The sequence below is a fragment of the Capricornis sumatraensis genome, chromosome 15 (assembly GCF_032405125.1).
Source record: "Capricornis sumatraensis isolate serow.1 chromosome 15, serow.2, whole genome shotgun sequence".
NCBI lineage: Eukaryota > Metazoa > Chordata > Mammalia > Artiodactyla > Bovidae > Capricornis > Capricornis sumatraensis.
This window is the reverse complement of record NC_091083.1, coordinates 61,653,615-61,667,103: the sequence shown is the minus strand read 5'-3', so window position 1 is coordinate 61,667,103 and position 13,489 is coordinate 61,653,615. Positions and strand designations below refer to the sequence as shown.

The 13,489-nt window shown below is 54.1% G+C and overlaps 1 protein-coding gene across 3 annotated transcripts; it reads right to left on the bottom strand.

The window, feature by feature from the left end:
- Positions 1 to 619: 619 nt before the first annotated feature.
- Positions 620 to 10,802, bottom strand: ZBP1 (Z-DNA binding protein 1). Of its 3 annotated transcripts, XM_068987355.1 has the most exons (8): positions 10,652 to 10,802; positions 7,929 to 8,138; positions 7,113 to 7,178; positions 6,539 to 6,712; positions 5,254 to 5,415; positions 3,943 to 4,146; positions 2,723 to 2,935; positions 620 to 1,429 (listed from the first exon to the last, which is right to left on the bottom strand). In XM_068987355.1, the coding sequence occupies exons 1-8, from the start codon at positions 10,752 to 10,754 to the stop codon at positions 1,278 to 1,280; spliced, it is 1,284 nt and encodes a 427-aa protein (XP_068843456.1). In that variant the 5' UTR covers positions 10,755 to 10,802; the 3' UTR covers positions 620 to 1,277. The 3 variants fall into 3 exon arrangements, with proteins under 3 accessions (XP_068843456.1, XP_068843454.1, XP_068843455.1); XM_068987353.1 differs by lacking the exon at positions 10,652 to 10,802 and having other exon boundaries at positions 7,929 to 8,581; XM_068987354.1 differs by lacking the exon at positions 10,652 to 10,802 and having other exon boundaries at positions 5,254 to 5,412; positions 7,929 to 8,581.
- Between the last annotated feature and the right edge of the window lie 2,687 nt (positions 10,803 to 13,489).

Genomic DNA, 13,489 nt, shown 5'->3' with positions numbered 1-13,489 from the left:
TCACTTTCATGCATTGGAGAAGGAAATGGCAACCCACTCCAGTGTTCTTGCCTGGAGAATCCCAGGGATGATGGAGCCTGGTGGGCTGCCTTCTCTGGGGTCGCACAGAGTCGGACATGACTGAAGCAACTTAGCAGTAGCAGCAGCAGAAATGCAGGAGACCCCAGTTCAATTCCTGGGTTCTGGAAGATCCGCTGGAGAAAGGATACGCTACCCACTGCGATATTCTTTGGCTTCCTTTGTGGCTCAGCTGGTAAAGAATCCGCCTGCAATGTGGGAGACCTGGATTCGATCCCTGGATTGGGAAGATCCCCTGGAGAAGGGAATGGCTACACTTCTCAGGAGCCGAAGGGTGGGAAGCCAGCACCAGCCAGGCAAGTCCTTTTTATTTTTCCCCACTGCTGCCACAAGACTTTATTTGTGAAACCCCAGGCACAGCCCAGACACACACAGAGCACACGGGAAAAGCACAATATGTCACAGGGCGCCTCCAGCCCAGCCCCACCCCCACCCTAGGTCTTCAGGCATGATCAGGCCCTATCCCTGCCCTCCCCGGCTGGAGATCCAGCTTGGGCCCACCCAGATGCCCCCTCTAGCATGGCTCGCAGACATCTCAGCAGCCAGAGGAGGCCCCACGGGGTGCGGAGCCAGCACCGTTCAGGCCAAGTCTAGCTTCCAGACCCCAGTGTCTGCCCCCTGGCTTCTCTTCCTGTCCACATGCTGTGGGTGCCAGCTTTGCCCTCTGACCCCCCCACCACCACCCCGTGGCCCCAACCAGAGCAGTCTCTGCCCATCAGGCTGAGGGGTCGCACAGCGGGGATAGATGGTAGGGGCAGGGGTGGCCGGAGGAACTGAGCCTGGTGACAGGAAGCAGAGCAGCCATCAAGAGACCAGACCCGGACAGAGCAGGACAAACCTGGCCACAACATAGGGAGGGGACAGCACTCGGAGAGCAGCTGCTCAGGCCTGTGGGGACCTGACGGCCCACTGTGATTGCAGTGCCCACTTTACTTCTGGCCTTTGTTCTTAATAAACTCACTCCTTTCTGGAAACTCTATTCCAAGCCGCACTCAGACTGCCTCAACACAGCCCTCACACCATGCCGGGTCCAACCCAAATGCTGACCCACACTGGTCACGTGTCTGGAGGCGAGAAGGTAAAAAATAACATGGCAGCAGAGAGCTCACCCGCCCCCAGGCTCTTTCTGTGTGTCTGCCTGCAGGCTGTTTGCCCTGAGTCCCACCCCTCTGGGGACACCGGCTCTTTGGGTCCATCACTCAGCAGGTGTCTTCTGTGTTTTCGGAGTCATGCCTCTCAAGGGTCGTAGCTGCCAGGTTTTCTGAGATGAGCGTTTCAGCGCTGTCAGGGTCGGCCCGACTGCCAACAGGAGGGACCTCGCTTCTGGATGGTGCATCTCGGTGGGGAGGCTCTGGGGAAGAGAAGGGACCCCAGGAACACATCAGCCATCTCCCCACGAACAACTGAACAACCGAGGTGACTTGGTTCATGGTTGCTGAAGCCGCTCCCTGGGGTGCAGGCTTCACGGGTGGATGGCCTCACGTCCCCATCTACGAAGCCCTATCCTTTCTCCCCCAGACCAGTGCTCCCACTCCCTCCCTGCCTTTGATTCAGATTATCTTTGGTCAGACTCTTAAATTGTGCCCCACATCATGCGGTCCCCCTGCTCCAGCCCCCCAGGCCTCCCCAGCTCACTTCAGATAAGACCCAGGCCTTTTTCCTGGGCTTCCCATCAGGGAGAGACCCAGCCTTGCCCACTGGATCACATCCCTCTGCTCCCTGGGCTCATGTGTGTGGTTCTGGGCCTTGTTCCCAGCTCAGGGCCTTTGCACTTGCTGTTCCCTCTGCCTGCAGTGCTCTTCCCACATCTATGCTTGTCTGGTTCCTCCCTTCCTACAGGCCTGGGCACAGATGCCACCTCATCCGGAGGGTCTCTGTCGGCCTGGCTAAGGCACATCTACTAGGTCACACCGCTGCCTACCTGCTGCCTCCTGTTTTAGAGTTCTTTTTCGCGCTGGTCTCAAAAGGCTAGTCTCCACTTGCCACTGGACTCTTATCTCATGAGTGGGGTGTATTTGTCTCTTTGTGCTCTTAGCTGTATCTCCAAGGATGGGGAGGGTTTGCGTGCAGGAGTGGGGCCAAAGTGGGTGGGTGAATGAATGAATGAGTGACTTCTTCCTAACAACTGAAGACGTGGGAGAAGCGTAAGGTGGCTACAGCATTATTCGTGGGGAAGAATTAGTGAGCTGGGTGACTAAGAGTAGAGGAGCGATCACGTTCCAGAAGGTTCCAAGGCAGCCCAGCCTCAGGGCATGTGGCTTGGGTGGTCACACAGGCCCTTCAGACGGGCCTGTGTTCGGCTTACTGCTTTCCTGTCTTTGGCTTGAAATTCTTCCTAAATTTTGAACAAGGAGCCTTGCTTTTTCTTGCCGCACCAGGCCCCACAAACGTGTCACTGGTCTGGTCCAGGTGCGGCAGCAGTGAGTGGAGGGCATGCAATCCTCCCCACAGCCCAGGAGCCATGGGCTCCTCTAACCCTCAACTGATGGATGGGGAAGCAGAGGCTCCCAGCTGAGTGATGGGTTAGGTGTTCTCCACTTCTGCCACGACTCTCCTGCCTCCCCGACTCCAGGAAACGGGAGATTCAGGACTGTTGAGCGAATGGGAGAGAGAGCATGGGGGCCCCACCCTGCCCCAGGCTCACCTGCATCCCCTCCGGTTTCCCGAGGCCTTTGGACTCCCTTGACATCAGCTGCCCCCGGGTGGACCGTCATCCTGTTGCTGTTGCCGACGGTGGTGTCCTCGAGGAAGCAGGAGCGAATGTGGACTCTCTGGGACGTGACCCCTTCGGACTGAGGTCCTGGTTCAGGGATTTGAATTTCGATGGAAGCTTCTGGGCTGGTACCCAGGACAGAGGCTGCAGGTTGGTCATAGAAAGGGATTCGGGGAGGGGGTGTGAGCCGCTGGACAGCAGGCCTGACCTCCAACATGGCTCCCAGATCCTCCACAGCTGACCGTCCTCCTGGAGCCTCCCTGCCGTGGTCCATGCCATGCTCTGTCATTGGCAGACACGTGGCCTCACGTGGTGACTCTGTATGTGCATGCCTGGGCTGCCAGCTCTCTCGGCCCCTGGGTCTGCCAGCTTGAGCTCCCCTCCTGCTGCCCGTCCCCACTGACCTGGTCCTCTGTGCCTCCCCAGGCACTCAACCACTGCCCCCGCGGACCCCTGTCCCTGCCCCTCTGCTGCCTGCCTTCTGGCAGCTCTGGAACACCATCTCCATCTTCAGTTAGAATCTTCACGTGGCCCCCGGCCCAGTCCCCAGCCCCTGCCATCTTGCTCCTGCCTCCCCTGCCAAACTTCAAAAGAGAGCTGGACATGCTCTGTCTCACCTTCTTCCACTGCCCTCGCTCCTTCTGGCCCCTCAGCTCACCGCAGACCCCTTGCTGCCAGACCCCGTGACCCTCCCTTGATCTTACAGCCTCTTCTCTTCTGGAAACTTGTGCCCTGGCATCCCTGGGGCTCCCTCTCCCAGGCCTCTGCTGCATCTCCCCCAGCCTGTCTCTGGATGCCCAGTGCCAGCGAGGACATCGCCTCGGCCCTCTGGTCAACAGCACCTAGAAGACTCCTTAGATGCCTTTCCAGCCCAGCCATCTCCTTTGTCTCTGCTTCATCTGGCCCAGGAAATGATCCCTGCCCATTGTAGAGATGAGGACATCGAGGTTTCCTAGGTGAGTAGCAGGAATGGGAATCCTCGTGTTAACTCTGCCAGACCCCCTTGCTCTACTCTGTGGACAGCCTCTTGGTGGGATGGAAAGAATTTCCCATTATGCCTCTCTCACCACAAGGACTGGCTCAAGTCCCATGTATTGAGGAGGCCAGATGGGGTGGGGTGGGGGCAGGATGGCAGCCCATTGTCTCATTACCTGGGGGGCTGTCAAAGGCGCCGCAGGCAGAGCCCTTGGCTGGGTTGCTGTGAAGTCGCATCTCATTGCCATGTCCCATCTGAACTCGCCTGAGCACAGACTTCTCCATCCGGATGTCCTGGGGCCCCCTGGATCCAGCCAGGGAATCCAGAGTTGAGGGATCAGCAGAAGCCATTGGAGGGAGGTAGCAGGGAGCTGAGGAGCCTGGTAAAGGACACGGAAACATGACCCTTAAGCCCCACCCTCTGCTACCACTCTTCCCACCCCCTCCCCACTATGCACACAGGTAAATCCTAGCCAGACAGAGCAGACACCAGCAGACTGGGAGTGATTACTTTAGGCTCTGAATTGAAGCGCAGGTGGATCGGCAGAACAGTTAGCGTGGGTTTCCAGGGTTTTATAACTGGGATGCCTGGGGTATCAATGGGGCATTGAAAACCCAAATACTGAGCATGCCCTCTGTTCCTAGCCATTTTTACCCCTCTGGGCCTATTGGGAAAAAGTCTCCTTGGGGGTAAACTTGGTGTTGACCCAGAGCCCTCAGGGACTCTGACATTGTTTTATTTTCTCAGCATTTATTTTCATGGTGACCTTTGTGGTTTTCAAGGTAATGCTGTAAAAGTTTACTTTAAAGTGAATTTGAGTAGAATAAAAGGTAAACCATTTAGCAACACTGAGTAAACAGTTAGCCAGGGACTCAGCCAAAATTATGGAAGGTGGAGCTCAGAGGACTGAAGGTGGGGAAAGGTTGATTTAGATTCTAGAACAAAGTTCCTCATTTCACAGTTAGGGAAACTGTGGCCCAGAGCGGGGAAGGGCTCTCTCGAGGTCAAGGGGGTATCCCAAGTTTGGGGTCAATGCTTTCACTCATGTCCTGTAGCTGAACTGAGAGGTGGCCCTGTCCCCTCTCCCCACAGTGCCTGGCATGGAGTAGGTACTCACTTGCTTACTGTTATTCCATCAAAGCTACGATGCACCCAGTAAGAGGGATCCCAGTTTATGAAATGTTAACATGAGGGAAGAAACAGTGTCTTGGAACAAACACATGTTACAACGATACCTTGTGACATCTTAGTAAGAGAGAGTGAAGGAAGTTGTTTCTTGTGGAAAATGTGGCGAAAGATGGCAGAGTAAAGGGAATGCAGGAAGGGTTTGATCCAGGCACAAGGAGAGAGAGCCTGATTTGGGGGAAAGCCAGAAAGGACCTTGGAAATCTGATAGCTGCCCTTTCTCCCTGGAGACATGTACCCCCTGCTCCTCACCCCACCCAGATGGACAGGGCCCCTCTCCTAGGCATCTCAGAAGACTCACCGTTTTCCCCAGATCCCATATGTCTCACTAGGAGATTCCCGTGTCCAATCTGGATATCTTCACAGTTCTGGATGGAAATGTGGCTGTTTGGTCCCTTCTGACAGATCATGTTGATTGGATTTTGCTGGTAAATAACTGGGGTGGACTGATTTCTAGAACCTTCTGCAAAATAATATTCCACTCAATCCCTTTGTGCCTCGTAAGGGGTCAGAAGTTCCAAATACTAGTCCACAGCACCAGAATCTCCTGGAGGGGGCTGGTTAAAACACGAATTCCCAGGGGCCCACCCTGGGGTTCTGAGTCAGTGGGCCCAGGTGGGCCCCAGGAGCCAGAGTGTTTACCAAACACTGCAGGTAAGCTTGTACTTTGTCCCACAGGCCACCCTACCCATGTGTCCTCTGCCACCGCGGGAGGGCAGCAGGTGCCTCGCTGCTTGCACCCTCTGCCCCCTCCCACTGCGAGGAAACCACAGCCCTAACCTCCGCTTTCCTTTAGGGAACTTTCCTCTCTCCCTTTAGGGAGCTGCCCACGGGCTGCTTCTAACCATGGGAAAAGCTTTGTTTGGTTCACAAGGCATTTTTAAGAATTTGGAGTAGTCACCACTGTTTAACATCTAACATTTAAGAAGCTGAGGCCCTCCTTGGGTGCCTTAAGCAGGGGTGTCAGCTCCACGTGGGCTCCACACAAAGGGCCACATTCCCACCTTCGTGGGCCCTTGGCTCTTGTGTCTTTGTGAGCATTTAAAATTGCATTTAATGACTGTATTGGGATAAAGGCAAATATAACTCAGCTGGAATTATTAGCTATTCATTCTTACTATGATATCCATTTTTTTTCTTCTAATTTAAAGAGAAATTGGAGCATTTGGTGACCCCCTAAAAGTACTGGAGGCTCTAGGCCTTAGGCCTGCTGTTTGTAATGCCTAAGTCAGTTCTGGGACTCCACCTGTGGGTATGTAAGCCCAGCCTAGCCAACTCCTTCAGCACCTTTAAAACTCCAAGTTGGGCAAAATGCTTACAGAAAACTGTTAGCAAATTCAGACTGAGACCTGTGTCCCAGGGTTGATACAGTCAGGGGTGGACCCCACCTCCAGGAAGCCCTCCCTGGTTACTTCCACCAGCATTCCCCTCCCTCCTGGAATCCCCTGCCAGGGACAGGTCCGCAAGACTCCAGCTTCTGACAAGGTGGGGAAGCTCCTAGCAGGAACCCAGCAAGGACCAGGGCTTGCGTGTTACAATTTCTCTTCACAGCTCTGCCCTCTGCCCTGTCCAGGGTAAGGGCCTACCTGATTGATAAATTGTCCAAGAGTTTGATTTCTGGTCAAAGTCCAGGAGGTGCTTGTCCCTCATTGCATACAAGTCTGGGTTGACTTCCTTTGCTGTCTTCATCCCCAGGGCCTTGGCGATCATCAGGGCTTTATGGGGCCCATGGGCTTCCAGAAACTGGTAGATCTCTTTCTCTGGGAGGTGGGAGGCAGGTGGTTAAAGAGGACCCTGGAGGCTGGATCTACTCCCCTGCTTACCAGCCCCTGTGCCCATTTTCCTCATCTGTGAAATGGACACAATAATAATACTGCACCGCAGAGGTAGCTCTGGGGGTTGGGAATTCTCTCCAGGGGCTCCAGACAGTGCCTGCCCACACTAGGTGCACAGCAAATGCTAACCATTCATCAGACCAATGATTTCTCAGTCACTTAGCCTCTTTCCCCAAGAGGCAGAGCCTTGCCTCTGAACACTGTGTGCAGTGTGGGGACCTTTCAGTGGGTGGGGCGGTTGTCGCTGGACACGTGTAGCTTCCTGAGTGACCGTGAGAGTCTGGGGGCAGAGGGACCCGGCGCTGAATGAAACCAGGATGCTTACGCTGTTCACTGAGCTCTGGGCCCGGCTTCTTTGGAACTGCAACTGCATCTTGCTGGGGCCTCTCCACTGGAGAAAGAAAGATGGTCAGGGGGTGAAGGAACGGGAGAGGGGACGTGGATTCTGCCAGACAAAGGCGGGCTGCTCTATAGAGGACCCAGCATATGGATCTCCAAACTCAGATTCTAGAGTTACAGGAACTTAGCTTCAAATCCTGCCCCACCCACTTCTGGGCTTCCCTGGTGGCTCAGACTGTAAATATGGGAGACCTGGGTCCAATCCCTAGGTTGGGGAGATTCCCTCGAGAAGGGAACAGCTACCCACTCCAATATTCTTGCCTGGAGAATTCCATGGACAGAGGAGCCTGGTGGGCTACAGTCCATGGTGTCGCAAAGAGTTGGACATGACTGAGTGACTAACACTTTCACTTTCAGCCCCCCTCCCCCAACCCTGGTCCTGCAACGGCTTTTTATAAGTACCTGACACATGTCAGCTGTTTAGGTCCATGGGCTGCAGAACCAGAGAAGCGGATCTCATGTGATGCTTAATTATTATTGTGTCATTGGTCATGTCATAATCATCATTATTAAAGTTTTGCTGAGCATCTACTACGTGCTGGCATGGGCTTAGCCATTTGCATCAAATCCTCTCGCCTCCATTGGCCAGAGAAAGAAATCAGGATGCAGTAAGAAGACAGCATGCACCCTCAAGGGCAGAGCCCGTACTTGAACCCAGGTCCAAATCTGGGCTTGGTCGCTACCAGGACCGCTCATGCTGGGTCCCGCACCCCCACCTCTCCCACCCGCGGTAAGAGGTTACCCCGCTCTGTGGGAACCATTTCTTTGGTCCCGCTGTCGCCCAAGCACCACATCGCAGGGCCTGCGAGCATGACTCCTTTTGACTCCTGCTTCATCTTGTGGAGGAGCTGGTTGAGCTTCTTCTTGGGCACTTGCAATTTCTTTAACAGTTGGGTGGTCTTCACAGGGGAGCCAGCATCCCTCAACACCTCCAGAATCCTCTGCTCAAGGTCTGGGAGAGGTAGACAGGGGCAGAGACAGAACTGAGGTCCCCATGACCCGGCCTGGGCCATCAGGCGCCCCCCAGAGAGGGATCTAGGGCAGACGGAGGCACAGAGGTTGAAGTAGACACCCATCAGTGTCTCCTTGTCTTCAGGGAGGGGCGCGTGGGCTGCTCAGAAATGACCTGGGCCGGACAGTCTGGTGGCCAGAGGAGCTGCCAGGCCTTCCGAGTGTCCCCTGCCTGTGTGAGCACTGGAGGACAGATGAGAACAGTCAGCCCTCAGGTGTCCTCAGAGCAGAGGAGAGTGGAGGCGGCAGGATGCAGGAGGGTAAGGGCGGAGCCGAGGAGCCAGGGAAGTGAGGCCTGTCCCTGGTGCCCTCCATCCCCCATCCACCCTGCCCTGTGGAATCTGCTCCTCGGGCTCACCATCCACAGGGGCGATGTCACTGTTCACCCCCCCCAGAAGCCCAGCAGGCGTTCAGAAACAGAGCTTGCACCCTGCTGCCCAACCACGGAGTCCTGGTGGTGCCGCTGCAGACTCTCTCAACCCCTTCTCCTTTCCTCTGCCTCCACTCCCCCCTCGAAGACAGCAGTTCCACCAACTCCAGGTTCCCTCCAGTCCACCCTCCTCTTGGCTGGCAGAACCCGTTCTGCCAGCCTCATCTTTACCCACCCTCTGCTGCCCTTCAAGTGCCAACCTGTTTGAATTCCTTTCAGCCGTACTCACCCCTGGGCCTTTGCACATGCCATTCCCTTTGCCAGGCGTGCTCTTCCCCCCCTTTCCACCTGTCCAGGGTGAGTTCTCACTCAGACTCCAATGCTGGAAGGCTGTCCTGAGTGCCCTGAGCAGGTGGGATGCTGGTCCTGTGTGGGTCCCCTGCAGAGTGTCCCCAGGGATCCGCTGCTGTGACTGCCAGGTTCACTGTAGTGGTTCTGTGTCTAGCCATGGGCCAGGCATGCAGTAGGGTCTCACGAACTATTAACAGCATTTGAATGGAGGAGGGACTGGATGAAACAGTGAGTGTCCACTACTGGGTAGATGTGTGCTCAGATGGCCTGGGCAGGGGATGGGCGCTCCTCCAAGGCCGCTGTTTCCTCCTCCCCTCTGCCAGAGTTAATGGTCCTAAGCAGGATGCCTCTAGGCTCAAAGAGCAACTTTCCAAATAGCCCCTACTCCTCCCAGGCAGGCTCCCATAAACCCAAGCCGGCTGCCCTGTGGGGAGTGAGAGAACTGGTGGGCGCAGAGCCAACAGTGCATGGCGCTGGGAGAGAAAGTGTCTGCCCCTGAGAACACCATGGGAATGCAAAGCAGGGCCTTTCTTGGGAAGGCCGAGCTACCCTCCCAGGGCAGCAGGCCAGCCCTTTGACTTCTGGGTTCTTGCTGGATTCTGAGTGGGCAGCGCTAGCGGATGACCTGTTTACCAGCTCTGCGCTGGGCACTGTGGCTTGCTCTTGTGGGTGGAACGTTTGCTTTCTTCTGGGGGCAGGTGACGTGCATTACAACCCCTGGGGTCACCCAGCCTGAGCTTCACTCACTAAACACTACCCCCGAGACTGTCATACCCGTCCCACCCACTGATGCTTTGCCTAGCCTTGAAAAGAGTTTTGATTCCTGAAAAACCTGCTCCTGGGTGAGCCTCTCTCTCTTCCTCCTCCTGCAGTTCCCTGACCCCAAAGAGGAAATGGGGTCCATGCAGTGAAGGCTGGGCTTGCCTCCCCCACTGAGTCTTCTGGCTGCTGAACCAGAAATTGCAAAATGGGATGAGGTGTAAACGATACATCAGTTAAAAGGAAAACCTGCTGGGGAACAAGTCAAATTCAGTTACCCAGTGCCCCTGACAAGTCTCCTTGGGAAAATACAACAGGAACCTGGGAACCCACCCTGGGATTCTGGGCCACTCCCAGTTAACCCCCTTCCCTGACACAGCATATTTTCCTGGGTTTGAGCCAAAACTCTGCCACCTACCAGCTGTGTGACCTCCATTTCCCCATCTTTGAAATGGTGAGATTCATGACTACTTCAGATCATGGTGAGGTTCAGATAGTTACTGATCACAGAACAAAGACAGACAAAAAGCACCTCAGCCCCCAGCCCACACCCTTTCGGTGGGGACCCTAGGAATCAGCTCTGTTCAGTGCCAGTTAAGTTTCATGTGCGCCATTCAATAAAAGAACAGCAGCAGGAGGAAAGCCACGTACAAGCAAAGCAACTTCCCTCCTTCCTCAAAACGAAAGTGAAGGTGGGTGTTCAGGCCCCACGCTCAGCCGTGGTCCCCTGAGTCATTTCACCTGTGCTGCCTGAGATCTCGGGAGTGAGGTGGGAACCTCAGCGGGCTTCCCCTGAGGGTTCCTGCAAAACGCACACGGATTGAACCCGATGCAATGCTCTCTCCCTCTCTTGTTACGGTGGTGCCTTCAGGTATTAGCCTATTGTGGTTGTCATCTGAACCAAGAAAAGGAACCAGAAGAAAAGTTAAGTCCCGCCCGGGCACTCCCGCGGGTCCTTAGAAGGAAAAAAGTACCTGTGTCTCCTGGGTCAGCAGGGACCTCGGCCATGCTGGCAGCAGCTGCAGGGAGCCTGGGAGACTTGGAGTCAGCAGCAGGCTCTGACCCTGGGGCCTGCATAAGGTGGGTCCGGTCAAGGCTGTGTGTACTCTTGTGGGCCAGGCTGGTGCTTCTAGCAGCTGTGAAGACACTCCAGCTTCATCCGGACAGCTGTCAGCTGTCAGCTGTTCACACCCCGGAAATGGGGCCCTAGGCAGCCAACCTGATCAGTCTCTGGAGAAAATGAAAATGAAACTCTTATGTGTGGTTTTTGAGAGAAACAAAATCGAAAGCTGAATTGAGCAAGACACAGTTAGGCCTTCTACTAGATATTGGTAGGGAGCTGCTGAGATGGAGGAGACCAGAGCTTCTTCTGGGGCTGGGGGGATTTCCCACCACTGTCCACCTTGACTCCCCCAGCCACAGGCCAAGATACCTGGGTGGGTGAGTGGCTGAGCGCTTGTGATCATCAAAACCACATATGTGTGTGCATATCAAACCAACGACAGTGTTGATGTACAGCAGAGACCACAACATTAAAAAGCAATTATCCTCTAATTAAAAAAAAAAAAGGAGGACTCTTTAATGAGTACTTACTATGTACTTTCCAACCTCATGTGCCCCTGACTCATCTACAGGTTAGGATCTAGTTAGGGTCTCTTTTCTCAGGAAACTGAGGCTCGGGTCAATGAGGCCACTTGTCCAAGATCACAGAGATGCTCAGGTTCTAACTCAGCCCCACCATTTACTGGCTGTGGGACCTTGGACAGGTTATTTTACCTATTTATGTCTTAGTTTTCCCATCTATGAAATGAGCTAATAAAAGGAGTGACCTCAAGAGGTGGTGGCGAGGACTAAAAGGGTTAATTCAGGCACCTCTACAGCCATGAGCATAGCTGGGCACCCACTGACCTGGTTCTGGAAAAAAAGACCCATCGCTTCTGAAAATTCTTACAGGGGCCATTGACCTCCCCAAACAGTTCAGAGACCCTGCTCAGTCCAGGTGACAGAAGGGGAAACTGAGGCCAACAGAGGTGAAGGGCTTTGTGCGAGGCAGCCCAGAGGGTCAAGGGCTCAGGGTCTCAGCTGAGGCCAAGGAGTAGGTGCCAGTCCCGGGCTCCCAGGGGAACACCATCCGCAGCATTTCTGCAAAGGGAGGCACTTGGGAATAAGTACAGCCATGGAAAGGGCCCCGAAGGCGTATCGCAAAGTTATCTTTGTGTTCCCGAGTCCAAGTTCTCCCGGCTCACTGCACAACAGGCCAACAAATCAGAGACGAGGTGTTGAGGCAAGAAATACAACTTTATTTGGAGAGCCAGCTGACCGAGAAGATGGCATACTATTGTCTTAAAATAACCATCTTATGGGGTCTGGATGCCAGGTTCTTTCACAGATCAGAGGTGGAGGGAGTTGAGGAAACAAAGTAAAAAGGCCATTAATCTTGCGAACATCGAATGGCGAGCCTCAGGCAGGGGATGTGTTCATTTCTTCCTTCCTGCCATCTACAGGTGGGCAGGGTTCTGAACAAAGGCACTCTAGTTTAGCAGTCAGGCAGAGGGGGCAGGATTCTGAGGCAGGCCATTATGGGTGATTATAATAACAAAAGCAACAGAGAGCAAATTAGAAACTGTTCCAACATGGAGCCAGACTTGGTTTATCCCTGCAACATTTGCAGAGCAAGCAAGAAAAATCCCGATGCCCTGTCCACTCTCAGACCAAGTAAGTCCCCATCTTGGGAGGCAGGGCTGGAAGTCCTAGAGGACTTCACTTGAACCAGAGGTGAAGTGTTGGACAACTCAATAAAAATAGGAAGCCGCAACGATATTTGTGCTCCTTTTTAATGTAAAACAGAAGAAACGTGTGTCTCTATGTGCGCTGACAACGTTAATTTTAAATGAGGATTAATTGGGTGTATTGGGAGAGATTGTCAGGTGTCTTCTGAGCTCAGGCTCAGGCTGAGTCACTGTGGGCGGCTGGGAGGCGCCACGCCGGGACCGACCACTAGGTGGCGCACGCTCACCAACCTGAGTCCCGGCTCCCCTTGCCCAGTTCCTCTGATTTAGCGGGGGTGGCTCTCACTTGTCCCCCATCCTAGGATAACCCCAACTCCATCTGACCATATTCTGGCTTCTCAGCCATGCTGACCTTAGTGTGGACACTCCGACTTGGGCCTAGACCTGGTTACCTGGTGGATTTGCAGGTCACACTAGAGTCCAATCTGAGGGTCAGCTGCTTCTGGTTTGTGTCTGTATGCACACGTTTGGAGGGCTCTGTTCCCCATCACCCACCTCTGAGCTGCAACCCTTCTTCTCCCTAACAGTGTGTCAGTTCCTCTCTGAGCCTTGTTTTAATTATGAAACAGAAATAACAGATAAGGAAAAGCATGTTTATCTGTCACTTAGTAGGTGTTTACAAAATTTGCTTCATTTAGAAAATGCCATGTGACTGATAGATCTCCATAACATAACTTTAGACATTGTGCTGTGCTTAGTTGCTCAGTCGTGTTTGACTCTTTGCGACCCAAAGGACTGTAGGCTGCCAGGCTCCTCTGTCCGTGGAATTCTCCAGGCAAGAATCCTGGAGTGAGTTGCCATGCCCTCCTTCAGGGGGTCTTCCCAACCCAGGGATCAAACGCAGGTATCCTGAATTGCAGGCAGATTCTTTACTGTCTGAGCCACCAGGGAAGCCCAAGAATACTGGAATGGGTGACTTATCCCTTCTCCACAGGATCTTTCTGACCCAGGAATTGAACCAGGGTCTCTTGCATTGTAGGCAGATTCTTTATGAGCTGAGATGCCAGGAGAGCCCAAGATTAG

Bases quoted from the DNA above. Each gene is read 5' to 3' on its own strand.
- ZBP1 (XM_068987353.1), bottom strand. From the start codon at position 8,262: ATGGGTGTCTACTTCAACCTCTGTGCCTCCGTCTGCCCTAGATCCCTC. The intron at 6,713-7,112 runs GTAAGCATCCTG...CCCACCTCCCAG, and splicing joins CCCAGAGCTCAGTGAACAGC to AGAAAGAGATCTACCAGTTT. The intron at 4,147-5,253 runs GTGAGTCTTCTG...GTCCTTTACCAG, and splicing joins TATGGGATCTGGGGAAAACG to GCTCCTCAGCTCCCTGCTAC.